At 44.1% G+C, this 15,441-nt stretch overlaps 1 protein-coding gene and 1 long non-coding RNA gene across 2 annotated transcripts; both read left to right on the forward strand.

The window, feature by feature from the left end:
* The first annotated feature begins 395 nt into the window (after window positions 1-395).
* Window positions 396-3,700, forward strand: ccdc86 (coiled-coil domain containing 86). Its single transcript, XM_062388599.1, has 4 exons — window positions 396-1,040; window positions 1,445-1,574; window positions 1,667-1,741; window positions 3,037-3,700. Exons 1-4 carry the CDS (start codon window positions 496-498, stop codon window positions 3,181-3,183), a joined length of 897 nt encoding a protein of 298 aa, XP_062244583.1. The 5' UTR covers window positions 396-495; the 3' UTR covers window positions 3,184-3,700.
* Window positions 3,701-6,641: 2,941 nt separating this feature from the next.
* Window positions 6,642-7,085, forward strand: LOC133953219 (uncharacterized). The gene is made up of 3 exons (XR_009920671.1): window positions 6,642-6,706; window positions 6,845-6,899; window positions 6,989-7,085. It is a non-coding gene; the product is annotated as an uncharacterized LOC133953219 (long non-coding RNA).
* Window positions 7,086-15,441: the final 8,356 nt, after the last annotated feature.

Here is a 15,441-nt window from a genome sequence, read left to right on the forward strand (position 1 = left end):
GAAGGGAAGATACGTTTCTTATTTATTAGCCCCACCACAGAGATTGTGTTACATGTTACAGCCACAGATGGATAAACATTTTTTTTTAAAACATTAGTAAAGATTTAACATGCAATACTAACACAAAAATAGATAAATATATAATGTGCAAACTGAACAGTGTAAACAAAATTGCACATCTAAGATGTTGAATTCAATCAGATATTGAAAATTGCAGACAAGATAAATCTGTATCTAGTTTCACCTAGGTGAGTGTAATTTATTATTTTCATTCATATTTTATTTTTCTTCACATAATAAAAAGATCTGGGCTGAGCTGGATGAGCATCGTTTTAACACTTGTGATTCTCCTCCAGACCCGCAGGGGCGGTAGCGAGCTCCACGCGTTGTTTACTATCCGTCGTGACTCGGAAGCAGAGCAGCGCACACATCTCAGGCTGCGGTCACACGTGGATCCAGAAGTTGGTTGCATAGTTGTCAAATTCACTAGACAACATGTCGAGGAGGTTGAGATCAATTCCCGGAGCTACTCACACGGAGGTGAAGGAGGAGGAGGTGTTGAAGGAGGAGAAAGAAGAGGAGAAAGAGGAGAAAGAGGAGGAGGACGTCCATGAGCCGCCGCCGGAGACCAGACGGACCCGCAGCGGCCGCAGAGTGCGCACTCCGGCCGCACTGCTGGACTCTGAGGAGCCGCCGAGGACTCCTAGCAGGAGGACCAGGAAGACGGTGCTCCAAGAGCTGCCGGTGGTGGAGGAGATAAACACCGGGGAACAAGAGCACAAACCCGAGGCTCTGCCCGAGGAGAAGTCCGTCGTTCCCGCTGAACCGGAGCCCTGCAACGGGGCAAAACCAGCCGGAGGAGACGCGCATGTTCCCAGGCCTGCAACAGCACCGGAGACGGTCCCCGCCGGCCCAGGGACCGTCCAAGTGACCGTCCCAAAGAAGAAGGCCAATCTGGCCCCGAGTGTGAAACAGAATCCGGTCATTCCGCTGGGGAAACCCAAATCTGGAAGAGTGTGGAAGGACCGCAGCAAACAGAGGTGAAGAGAAACCTGGAGAACGGATTCATTTCACTTTGTGCTTTTTTGTTATTTTGGTCTGAGGATTGTGACCAACCCTTCTGGTTATTACACATTTAAAGGTTGTAGTCTGATCATGGGCACAGAATCAATCAATCAATCGATCAAACTTTATTGATGAAGTGCTCTACAGGAGAACACTGAATAATAGTAAAGACAACAATCAAGTAAAGATGAAAGATGTAGCTAAATTAAAATAAGCAGAAAAAACATTGTACCAAATCAAATAAATGTACAATGTATTGATTTAAAACGAATGCATAACTGTCAACTGTACTGATCGTGCCCAGTGAAACCACGAGAAGCTCTTTCAGCATCAGTTAAAATGGAAGATGTGGATTTATGATCCTGTTCTCTGCCTCCAGGTTCTCTGCGTTGGTCAGAGACAAGCCACTGTGCACCTCTTGGGAGAAGAAGATGCAGAACAAGCGAGAGAAGGACATGGTGAAAAAGTTTACTACGCAGCTCAAAGATGACAAGGCCAAGCAGAAGGAGGTGAGCTACATCTGCGTGACGATTCTCTTCTGACCGACCGTCGTGACGTGAAAACCTCGTGACCTGTTCTGTGTTTCCCTCCGTCTCACTAGGATAAGAGGAAACGCAGAGAAGACAACTTAAAACGACGCACGGAGAACGAACGCAAATCCGAGATTGTGCAAGTGGTAAGTCAACTGATGATCACGCTCGTGCTCTTCAGTCAAATGGTGAAACTGGGTTGGAGACCCTCACCTATCTATCAAACAAATACACATCACTTCTATGAAAAATCCAAACTCGACCACACAGTGTTGGTACGGTACCATTTATGCAAAGAAGTAGGCGGCTGTGGCTGAGGGGTAGAGTGGTCGTCCTCCAACCTGAACGCTGGCTGTTCGATCCACAGTCTGACTCATCTGCATGCCGAGGTGTCCTTGGGCAAGATGCTGAACCCTGAATGGCCCCCCATAGAATAACTAAGTGCTGTGAATAGATGCACTGTATGAATGTGTGTGTGAATGTAGAACTGTACTGTAAAAGCGCTTTAAGTGGTCATAAGCGAGGCGGTGGTCTAGTGGCAGAAACTTGGACTAGGGGCAGAGAAGGTCTCTGGTTCGTCTCTGGTTCGACTCCACGGAGAGACAACAAAAGACGAACCTGGATTGATCTGTCCAAAAATCCAAGAGTCTCCCTACCCTGTCTAGTGCCCTTAAGCAAGGCACCTTACTCCCCATACATCTGCTCCCCGAGCGCCGTACATGGTCGCTCACTGCTCTGTGTGTCCTGCACCATGTGGGTCAAAAGCAGAGGTTAAATTTCCCTACCTGCATGAGTGTGCCTTTGCATGTCTGTGCATGTGTTTGGGACTAAGAAATGGATCTTAATCTTAATCTTAATCAAGACTAAAAAAGCGGTATATAAATTCAAAGCCATTTACCAGTTACAACAAGCTTCTAAAACATCATAGGCAGCTGAGACAACATTTAAGAAAACACACATCCCTTCAACAGCATCATGTACTGAAGAGATCGCAGTATTTGTAAAATATACTGTGAAGAAGTCTCAGAATGTACAAACCCCACCTGGCACTTGACACAAGTACTAAATAAAATGTTTGTACGGTTGAATTTAACAAGCCCCTTGTAAATTCGAAAGGCCACTCGCTTACCCCCACCAGAGCTGATTGGCCACCTTATCACCATATTGCAATATGTGGTTCTGAAAAGTTAATGTTGAATCAATGTGCATGATTTAATTATCTCTCTTCAATACCAGACATAACCACGGTTAAGTCAACTTAGATTTAACACAATTTTCATAAAAACAGGTGAGATTTAAAGAAGTAAACATCTATCATCTTAGACTTCCGTTATTCACAACACAAATAGACAAAATGAAGATTAAAAGCAGTAAACATCAGCACATACAGTCTTTCTGTTGGTTATTTCGCCACCTGTTAATTTTCCCGCTTGTGTCACAGATTCGGAACACGGCAAAGATCAAGAGGATGAAGAAGAAGACACTCAGAAAAATCGAGAAGAGAGACACGCTGGCTCTGCTGCAGAAGACACAGAAGCAGAGAGTCAAAGCCAAAGCAGAAAAGAACCCCGTCAAAGATTTAACCTAAAGACTAAGAAAATGCAAATGCATCTTTTCAGTATTTTGTCTAAATGTCTCATATTTGATGTCTGAAATACAGCAAACGCTATCAGACATATTTCTCACAAGAGGCTTAATTCTTTCATTGACTCAAGAAAGCTTTTTTAAAACACATTTCTTGCAGACAGTGAAGTGTGCGTGATGTCACCGCTACAAAAGCCTTACACGGACACCAGTTTGAAATCCCAAATAGGGGAAAAGGCTGAATATTAAAAAAAAAGGATGAAGAATTGGAAAAAGAAAAAAATGGAAACAACGATGTCCTGAAGGAGCTGAATGTGTTAATGGCTGAATGATAACAATTGGTTGAAGTACGCAGGAGTTGATGGTGACCAAAGTCTTTAGGCCAAGGTAAAAAATGATCGTGGGGCTGCAGTGTCAGCATTCACACTCATTAAGACGTAGTCCCAGATAAGAAAACTGTAACAACTACCTTGTAACATGATGTTCAATAGTTATGAATAAACAATCTTTTTGCATGTTAAGTTTCCTATCATTGATGTCCCTATTGCCCTGATATGATGATTTGGTATTAACTAACATTAGATCTTTATTGTTAATCGAACTTACACATTAATGGACGTAGAGGAAAGCTGCACACAAAGTTAAAAAGGCAACACTACCACCATTACAACCATGGTGATTAAATCCCTCCAGGTTAAGTCTAGGTGCTGTCACTCAGTACATTCAGCGAAAGCACAACTGATACAAATGTGTTTCTTAACATTACCTGACATGAACTGTTGTATTCTCAGTTCCAGTGTCTGCCTCACAAATCCTGTTTGGATCGGGCTTCAGTTTACTGTTGGTAAATCTCAATGATTCTCACCAGGTGTCAGCAAAGCCTCCCGAGCCTTGAGCTTCTAGTTCATTTTTACCTCACTAGTTTTTCTGTGTTGACACTCTGGACTTCCTGTGGCGAGAGAAGCTACAAAAAAATCCTCCTTATGAAAAACTGTGGACAGATGAATATTCTACAAAAATGATTTTATTAATACATTTGATTTATAAAGCTCTTAACAATGCTCCAATACACTTAAAATAAGTAAACAAACCAAATTGAAGCTATTAACTAGAAATATAAAAACATCGTTGATTACGCATTAAAATAGGACTTGAGAACATGGTTGAATAGTTGACATCGATAATTATCACGATACATTAAGTCTCCCGAATTAAGGTTTTGGTTTTAATCTCGACTTTATGAGAAAACAATGTGAAAGTTTTACAACTTTGAGGTTATTGGATTATGTTTTATAACTCCTCACTGTTCTTATACAATGCATGAGCAATATTATATAAGGTATATAGAAATTAAAAATTCTTGATCAATACTTTTGAAAATCAAACACAGAATGTTTTGGTTGTTTTTTAATAGTCAAGTTGGCTTCAAGTCACACCTCCACTCTGGTTTACCTTTTACGAATGAACCACCTGTTGTCCTCACGCATCATTCCCAGTGAATGACGTGTGAGGAACACAGGTTGCTATATGTTTTTGTTATTGTTTAATGGCGGGTTCATATTTGTTCCAAATCTATTATAAAACAAAAGTCAGGCGTTCATGTTGTCATCGAAACAGGTTCTGCTTGTTTTCCTCGTTCCACATGCTCTTAGTCACTACACACACAAATTCCACTTTAATAGGCCCCTTCACAGAAATTGATGTTCAGTAAAATCCACATTCCTTAGTCTGCAAAAATATATATTGTCATTGCTTATTCTATGAAAAACTAATTTAGATATCTACATTTTTTTGGGGGTCATTGTACTTTTTTGTATGGACACACTTTGAGGGAGAGGCAGTAAATAGACAAACCTTGGCAAAGGCCCAACAGTCTCCTGGTGAAACCACATTTAGATTAATTTCACTAGATAAAGTTTTATGTTTGGCACTATAATATGTTAGATTTATTTCATAAAGATCCATGAATTAGTCCCTGGGGAAACTGAAAATGTTGAAGTACGCCTAATTCCACAATGGTAAAGAAACTGAAAATATTTTTCTAAGTTTCATAATAATCCGTCCTCAGACAACGTGGAGGTATACGCCCTTACTGTTCAGGTATATAACTTTGAAGATCATATGTAGAGGATACATTCATTCATTCATTGTTTCTGAAGAAGAGGGATTGTTCCACAAACACTGAATTTGCATGTTAATTAGAGAATAACACACGTTCTGGAAATGTGAGGATTTTATATTTATCTTTGTTGTATAGTAAAATATTAGAGTTTTGAATTGTGGGACAAATCAGGCTGTTTTAAAAGTGTCAACTTGGACTTTCGGGAAACTGTGATATAGACAAAACAATTGATTTATCAAGAAGACAATTGGCAGATGAATCAATACTGAGTGTAATCATGAGGTGCATCCCAAACTTTCAGTGGAGGCTTTCTTTTTTAGATTTGTCCATCCGTCAGTCCTATTCCTCTGAACACAATATCTCAAGAAAATCTTCTGGGAATTTGATTCAATGGTCAAAGGTCGAGGTCACAGTGACTTCCCAAATCCCTTTTTCACCTTTTGAACGTCTTATCCTATGAATGCCTCAAGAGAACCCTTTCAAACGTTAGGTGTTGTGCACAAGGCTGACGTATCAGCAAGTGAACACAATGACGCAATCCAACCATGAACTGTCACATCAGATGATAGTTATCAGCCAAGTTAAATTAAAGTGCTCAAAGTCATATTATAATGTAAAGAGTCCACTCAAATCACCACTAGAGCATATGAAAAAAAAAAAAAAAAAAAACACTAACAACTTTTTGAAACTAGCACGTTAGTAGATCTTAAATGGCACTTACTTATAGCACTTTGTAGTTTTGCTTTGTTTGAAGAAATTGTATTTTCTTGATTCTTGTCGTCCTTGGTATGTACCCTCGGGTTTGAATGCACTTATTGTAAGTCGCTTTGGATAAAAGCGTCAGCTAAATGAAATGTAATGTAATGTAATGTAATGAACTGTAATCTATGGTTAAAGTTGATTAATGGAACTCTTCTCTGACCAGAAACACACCGGTGAAGGTCAGGACACATGACTGTACAATCCCACATCTACGTAATAGCCAAGTTAGTTTGGAGAACAGGTAGGACACAAAGGCATCCATCTTTTCCTCCACCTTTATTATCATTCCATTAGCTTTACATGGCACATTCTTGGTTTAGGTGCTACCTTCCCATCAGTAACTCTAAATCGTCATCGACACTGTGACGTCTTTGTGCCACGCAGCGGAACAACTTCCTCAGTTCATCATCAACATATTTGCTTTGTTGATCATTCAAGGTTCAGCAGAATATAATGCAGGGATAAACAAAGCTATTTCTGAGGCGACCAATGGGAGCTCTCCCCCAACCTTCTTAATGTCAATCGTCAAACATATAAAGGTTGTGGCAAACTGAGGTTAAGTTACATCTGAAGGTGAAGTGACACTGGACTGAGTCAGCTTCCATCCCAAGGCAGCTACAGACACACAATTCAGAGAAACTTTGTAAGTACAATATTTTTTCTTTTGATAGAAAGTAGAAAAACGGTTCATTGTACCGTACAACTTTCATCCTTGTTGTTTTGGAAACTGTTTAAAGGTTTTCTTTGATTAAGTGAGACAATATTTTGCTTTTTCTTTTAGGTGCAAAAGAGATTAAAGATGCTCCTGATCATCCTGATTCAACTCCTGATCGTCGGTGAGCAAAACCTGTTCTTCTCACAGACAGCAGCAGTTTTGGGAAAAAGGAAACTCTTATTGACTGATGTTTTATGTTTTGATCAATAGCATCAGCAAATGCCCAGGCAACCACCACTGTAGCACCTACAACTGCAGCACCCACCACTGCAGCAGCTACAACTGTAGCAGCTACAACTGCAGCACCCACCACTGTAGCACCTACAACTGTAGCAGCTACAACTGCAGCACCCACCACTGCAGCAGCTACAACTGCAGCACCCACCACTGTAGCAGCTACAACTGCAGCACCAACCACTGTAGCAGCTACAACTGTAGCAGCTACAACTGCAGCACCCACCACTGTAGCACTTACAACTGTAGCAGCTACAACTGCAGCACCCACCACTGTAGCAGCTACAACTGCAGCACCCACCACTGTAGCAGCTACAACTGCAGCACCCACCACTGTAGCAGCTACAACTGCAGCACCCACCACTGCAGCAGCTACAACTGCAGCACCCACCACTGTAGCACCTACAACTGTAGCAGCTACAACTGCAGCCCCCACCACTGTAGCAGCTACAACTGCAGCACCCACCACTGTAGCACCTACAACTGTAGCAGCTACAACTGCAGCCCCCACCACTGCAGCACCTACAACTGCAGCACCCACCACTGCAGCAGCTACAACTGCAGCACCCACCACTGCAGCAGCTACCACTGCAGCACCCACCACTGCAGCACCTACAACTGCAGCACCCACCACTGTAGCACCTACAACTGCAGCACCCACCACTGTAGCACCTACAACTGCAGCACCTACAACTGCAGCACCTACCACTGCAGCACCCACCACTGTAGCAGCTACAACTGCAGCACCCACCACTGCAGCACCTACAACTGCAGCACCCACCACTGTAGCAGCTACAACTGCAGCACCCACCACTGTAGCACCTACAACTGCAGCACCTACCACTGTAGCACCTACAACTGCAGCACCCACCACTGTAGCACCTACAACTGCAGCACCCACCACTGTAGCACCTACAACTGTAGCAGCTACAACTGCAGCACCCACCACTGCAGCAGCTACAACTGCAGCACCCACCACTGTAGCAGCTACAACTGCAGCACCAACCACTGTAGCAGCTACAACTGTAGCAGCTACAACTGCAGCACCCACCACTGTAGCACTTACAACTGTAGCAGCTACAACTGCAGCACCCACCACTGTAGCAGCTACAACTGCAGCACCCACCACTGTAGCAGCTACAACTGCAGCACCCACCACTGTAGCAGCTACAACTGCAGCACCTACAACTGTAGCAGCTACAACTGCAGCCCCCACCACTGTAGCAGCTACAACTGCAGCACCCACCACTGCAGCAGCTACAACTGCAGCACCCACCACTGTAGCACCTACAACTGTAGCAGCTACAACTGCAGCCCCCACCACTGCAGCACCTACAACTGCAGCACCCACCACTGCAGCAGCTACAACTGCAGCACCCACCACTGCAGCAGCTACCACTGCAGCACCCACCACTGCAGCACCTACAACTGCAGCACCTACCACTGCAGCAGCTACAACTGCAGCACCCACCACTGTATCACCTACAACTGTAGCACCTACAACTGCAGCACCCACCACTGTAGCACCTACAACTGCAGCACCCACCACTGTAGCACCTACAACTGCAGCACCTACAACTGCAGCACCTACCACTGCAGCACCCACCACTGTAGCAGCTACAACTGCAGCACCCACCACTGCAGCACCTACAACTGCAGCACCCACCACTGTAGCAGCTACAACTGCAGCACCCACCACTGTAGCACCTACAACTGCAGCACCTACCACTGTAGCACCTACAACTGCAGCACCCACCACTGTAGCACCTACAACTGCAGCACCCACCACTGTAGCACCTACAACTGCAGCACCTACAACTGCAGCACCTACCACTGCAGCACCCACCACTGTAGCAGCTACAACTGCAGCACCCACCACTGCAGCACCTACAACTGCAGCACCCACCACTGTAGCAGCTACAACTGCAGCACCCACCACTGTAGCACCTACAACTGCAGCACCTACCACTGTAGCACCTACAACTGCAGCACCCACCACTGTAGCAGCTACAACTGCAGCACCTACCACTGTAGCACCTACAACTTCAGCACCTACCACTGTAGCACCTACAACTGCAGCACCCACCACTGTAGCACCTACAACTGTAGCAGCTACAACTGCAGCACCCACCACTGTAGCAGCTACAACTGCAGGACCCACCACTGCAGCACCTACAACTGCAGCACCCACCACTGTAGCACCTACAACTGCAGCACCCACCACTGTAGCACCTACAACTGTAGCAGCTACAACTGCAGCACCCACCACTGTAGCAGCTACAACTGCAGCACCCACCACTGTAGCACCTACAACTGCAGGACCCACCACTGTAGCAGCTACAACTGCAGCACCCACCACTGTAGCACCTACAACTGCAACACCCACCACGACTGCTGCTGGTGTCATCACCACGACGGCTGCAGCACTTACCACAGCAGCTGCTGGTGCCACCACCATGGCTGCTGGTGCCACCAGCACCACGGCTGCAGCACCCACAACGATGGTTGCAGCAGCCACCGGCGGCACCACCACCATGGCTGCTGGTGTCGCCACCACCACCACGGCAGCTGGTGCCGCCACCACCATGGCTGCTGGTGTCGCCACCACCACGGCAGCTGGTGCCGCCACCACCACCACCATGGCTGCTGGTGTCGCCACCACCACGGCAGCTGGTGCCGCCACCACCACCACCATGGCTGCTGGTGCCGCCACCGCCACGGCAGCTGGTGTCGCCACCACCACGGCAGCTGGTGCCGCCACCACCACCACCATGGCTGCTGGTGTCGCCACCACCACGGCAGCTGGTGCCGCCACCACCACCACCATGGCTGCTGGTGTCGCCACCACCACCACGGCAGCTGGTGCCGCCACCACCATGGCTGCTGGTGTCGCCACCACCACGGCAGCTGGTGCCGCCACCACCACCACCATGGCTGCTGGTGTCGCCACCACCACGGCAGCTGGTGCCGCCACCACCACCATGGCTGCTGGTGCCGCCACCGCCACGGCAGCTGGTGTCGCCACCACCACGGCAGCTGGTGCCGCCACCACCACCACCACGGCTGCTGGTGCCGCCACCACCACCACGGCTGCTGGTGCCGCCACCACCACCATGGCTGCTGGTGTCGCCACCACCACGGCAGCTGGTGCCGCCACCACCATGGCTGCTGGTGCCGCCACCACCACCACGGCTGCTGGTGCCGCCACCACAACCACAGCTGCTGGTCCCGCCCCGACCTTCACGGCTGCTGGTGCCACCACCACCACCACCACGGCTGCTGGTGCCACTAACACTGCAGCACATGCTGGAATCGTATCCGTGAGCAGTCTGGTGTTCTGTCACTTCAGTGTTCTTCTCTTCATGTCCCTCTGTACAGTGTGACTTGGTTGTACTGGTTTTTTTTAAACACATTTATCAGTACCCACAAAGCATTATTATTTATATTTAGACACACACTGGTGTTGATAAGATTAACAATCCATATGATACAAAGTGTTAAAAATAAGTTTGTGCCTATTTATTGTCACTTTCAGAGTAAAGTTACTGATAACTTATAAATTCATGACTGATGAATGACTGTTGAAATGATGTTAACCCAGCTAGACTGGTATCAGTGTTTTCTATTGTTGGAGCAGTGCTTCATAAAACTTTTCAACTGTTGTTGTCGATAGAACTGTTTTCTTTAAAGTGTATTATAGTTCATGTGAAGTGAAAAATCTACTTTGAAGCCAGAATTTGGACGGATTATTTATTTGGGTCATTGATTTGTTATTTCACTGCAAATAAATAAAATGACACAGCAACAAACCTTGAAAAATATCTTTATTTCTTCTAGATAAGATCACGTATGATCTGACTGGAAACTTCTTGTCCTCTGTTTAGTCATAGTTTGAATTCTAGCTATGGTTTTACATAATTCAACATATATTTATTTATGTTGAATCAGGCAATGAGAACAGGCTCTGAGCTTAAATGCATCTTAATCCTAGGTGTGGCACCATACATCAAAATGACTTTTTTAGACTGACATTATTTGCCATAATGACCTCACCCATAGTTAGTTAAAGAAAAAGGCTTAAAAAGACCATCATTCACATTGTTACCTCCACCAAGGAGGTTCTGTTTTCACCCGTGTTCCTTTATGTGTTGGCTGGTTGGTTTAAAAGCAAGATCACACAAAACTACTAACGCATTTCTGTGAAACTTGGTGGAATGACATGGTTTCGGTCAGGGAACATATGGATATGGATCAGGAAGCCGATCCAGGATCTTTTTAATCTTTAATATTGAAAGATAGGGCACTATTAGGTATTCCAAATTGTCCAGGGAATATGTGACGCTCAGTCATTCATGTTTATGGTTTTCTGTCTTGTTGTGTTTTCTATTTCTTGTTTTATTTTGTAGCCTCGCTTTCACTGTGTCTTGTTCCAGCTTCTCGGTGTCTAACTTCCTGTCTTTGATTATCATCTCCAATCATCATGTGTTTCACCTGTGTGTAATTGCCCCTGCCTTCCTTCTGTGTATTTAAACCTCTGTTTCCCTTTGTCTGGTGTCGGTTCGTTAGTTGTTTCTCCTACACGTTTTCACATGTCGTGAGATATGGTTTGTCTGTTCCTGCTGTGTCAACCAGCTTCTCCTGCTTCCTCGTTCCTTGTTCTCCTTGCGCTTTGTCGCCAGAACTTACCTGTTAGTGTTAATGTTTTGTCTTGTTTAAAGCTCTTTTTATATTAAATACCTTTTTGTTAACAACCGCCGCATCCTGGGTCCATCTACTCCCTCCACAAACCGTAACAGAATAACTCTATACGTGTGTTATGCGTTGCATCAGTCAGAGGTGAAACACCAACACAGAATATAAGGCAACTGAACACATGATAAAGAAAATAAAGTAAACCGTAAAAATATATTCATAGATTAAATAATTTTAAACCCGACAGGCAGCGCACTTTAAATACTTGTAACATGATATTCAATAGTTATGAATAAACAATATTTTTGCATGTTAAGTTTCCCATCATTGATGTCCCTATTGTATGGAAGTAAATCTGTGTCATCGGGATTTGAAACAAAAAAGACATTGAATTTCTAGCACTGAATATTTATGCACGGAAATTATGTATTTGAATGTTTTTCAACGTTTAAAATTCAAGCTCAAAAAATTCAAGCTCAAAAAATTCAACCGCAAAAAATTCAACCTCAAAAATTCAACCTCAAAAAATTCAACCTCAAAAAATTCAACTGCAACATCCGGGGATCCAAGGAGGAGCAATCGATTCCAGATTCAAGATCGGGAGCGTGCGTCAAGCAACGAGAGCGAGCGGGAGTGACCGACACCAATGCAGCTTTGACTTGTCAGCTAGCACAGTGACTAGCCATGTCCAACAATGGTGCTTCGGTGAGTGTTTAAACTCTTCTATATGCCATCGGTGTAGTTTGTTTCTGTAAGATGTAGTAATAGACAGCTGACATGTGTACATTCACAGACTTTATTGGACATAAACTAAGTGGAACTTAAACGAGATGACGTTCGGAATTTTTTTTTTCCGAACGAGCCAGTGACTGGCATGGGTAACGCCAGGATTTCAATTTAGGATGGGCCACTATTTAATAGGAAAAATAATACTTATTATATGATCCCTGCCTGACTTGTTTGTGTTTATCTGCTGTAGACGAGCTTTAACAGCGTGGTGCGCCGCTCTCTCTCCTGTTAAAAGTGAATGTCGCTCACCCAGCTCTCTCTCTCTCTCTCGCTCCACTGTCTCTCTCTCCTGTTACTACATGTGTTAAACCAAATGCACGAAAAGCCAAATCAAATCAGAAATACGTAGACCACTTCTTTTTAACTCACGTACATATTTATTTTCATCAATGCTGCCTACCACACAGTCAAATCCAAACATCCCTTCCTCTCTTTGGAAAAGACGGTCGCTCGGTGTCGACGTCGGGACACAATATTGCTCTGATGTTGCATGTCGAAGGTGAGTTAGCTTCAGCGTTGTCAGAGCTGTCAAAGCGTCTTGGTGTAACGTGGCGGTAACCGGCGGCGTGAGGGCGGAGGACGGGCACGGCTGGGCTGGGGAACTTTATTTTGAAAGGTTTCCCGGCCCTGTCAGCTGTTTTAAGACACGTCACACCAAGACGCTTTGACAGCTCTGACAAGGCTGAAGCTAACTCACCTTTGACATGCAACATCAGAGCAATATTGTGTCCCGACGTCGACACCGAGCGACCGTCTTTTCCAAAGAGAGGAAGGGATGTTCGGATTTGATTGTGTGGTAGGCAGCATTGATGAAAAGTCACTGGCCCGTTCGAAAAAAAAAAATCTGAACGCCATCTCGTTTAAGTTCCACTTAGTTTATGTCCAATAAAGTCCGTGAATGTACACATGTCAGCTGTCTATTACTACATCTTACAGAAACAAACTACACCGATGGCATATAGAAGAGTTTAAACACTCACCGAAGCACCATTGTTGGACATGGCTAGTCACTGTGCTAGCTGACAAGTCAAAGCTGCATTGGTGTCGGTCACTCCCGCTAGCTCTTGTTGCTTGACGCACGCTCCCGATCTTGAATCTGGAATCGATTGCTCCTCCTTGGATCCCCGGATGTTGCAGTTGAATTTTTTGAGCTTGAATTTTTTGAGCTTGAATTTTTTGAGGTTGAATTTTTTGCGGTTGAATTTTAAACGTTGAAAAACATTCAAATACATAATTTCCATGCATAAATATTCAGTGCTAGAAATTCAATGTCTTTTTTGTTTCAAATCCCGATGACACAGATTTACTTCCATACGAAACAGGTTCTGCTTGTTTTCCTCCTTCCACCTGCTCTTAGTCACTACACATACAAATTCCACTTTAAAAGGCCCCTTCACAGAAATTGATGTTGAGAAAAATCCATATTCCTTAGTCTGCAAAAATATATATTGTCATTGCTTATTCTATGAAAAACTAATTTAGATATCTACATTTTTTTGGTGGTCATTGTACTTTTTTTTATGGACACACTTTGAGGGAGAGGCAGTAAATAGACAAACCTTGACAAAGGCCCAACAGTCTCCTGGTGAAACCACATTTAGATTTAATTTCACTATGCTTCCACAAATACTGAATTTGCATGTTAATTAGAGAATAACACGCGTTCTGGAAATGTGAGGATTTTATATTTATCTTTGTTGTATAGTAAAATATTAGAGTTTTGAATTGTGGGACAAATCAGGCTGTTTTAAAAGTGTCAACTTGGACTTTCGGGAAACTGTGATATAGACAAAACAATTGATTTATCAAGAAGACAATTGGCAGATGAATCAATACTGAGTGTAATCATGAGGTGCCTCCCAAACTTTCAGTGGAGGCATTATTTTTTAGATTTGTCCATCCGTCTGTCCCATTCCTCTGAACACAATATCTCAAGAAAATCTTCTGGGAATTTGATTCAATGGTCAAAGGTCGAGGTCACAGTGACTTCCCAAATCCCTTTTTCACCTTTTGAACGTCTTATCCTATGAATGCCTCAAGAGAACCCTTTCAAACGTTGCACAAGAGTTCACTAGGACTCATTGATTGATCAGGGTTGGGTGGTCAATGGTCAGGTTATTTTGGCCTCATGTATGTTTTTGACTTATTGAACAAGTCTTTTAAGTAATTTCTTAAAATTCTGACCATATGTCACTTGGAACGAAAGATTCAAAGATATGCAGCATTAGGTTCATAAGTCATAACACAAACAATAATTCAATTCAGATGAGTCAGAGGTTCTGAATGTTTACTTCAGTTGTGACGAGGAGCTGGGTGTTGTGCACAAGGCTGACGTATCAGCAAGTGAACACAATGACACAATCCAACCATGAACTGTCACATCAGATGATAGTTATCAGCCAAGTTAAATTAAAGTGCTCAAAGTCACATTATAATGTATAAAGTCAACTAAGATCATCACTAGAGCATATGAACTGTAATCTATGGTTAAAATTCATTAATGGAACTCTTCTCTGACCAGAAACACACCGGTGAAGGTCAGGACACATGACTGTACAATCCCACATCTACGTAATAGCTGAGTTAGTTTGGAGAACAGGTAGGACACAAAGGCATCCATCTTTTCCTCCACCTTTATTATCATTCCATTAGCTTTACATGGCACATTCTTGGTTTAGGTGCTACCTTCCCATCAGTAACTCTAAATCGTCATCGACACTGTGAAGTCTTTGTGCCACGCAGCGGAACAACTTCCTCAGTTCATCATCAACATTTTTGCTTTGTTGATCCTTCAAGGTTCAGCGGAAAATGATGCAGGGATAAACAAAGCTATTTGTTACTCTGAGGCGACCAATGGGAGCTCTCCCCCAACCTTCTTAATGTCAATCGTCAAACATATAAAGGTTGTGGCAAACTGAGATTAAGTTACATCTGACGGTGAAGTGACA

The sequence above is a fragment of the Platichthys flesus genome, chromosome 5 (assembly GCF_949316205.1).
Source record: "Platichthys flesus chromosome 5, fPlaFle2.1, whole genome shotgun sequence".
Lineage (NCBI taxonomy): Eukaryota > Metazoa > Chordata > Actinopteri > Pleuronectiformes > Pleuronectidae > Platichthys > Platichthys flesus.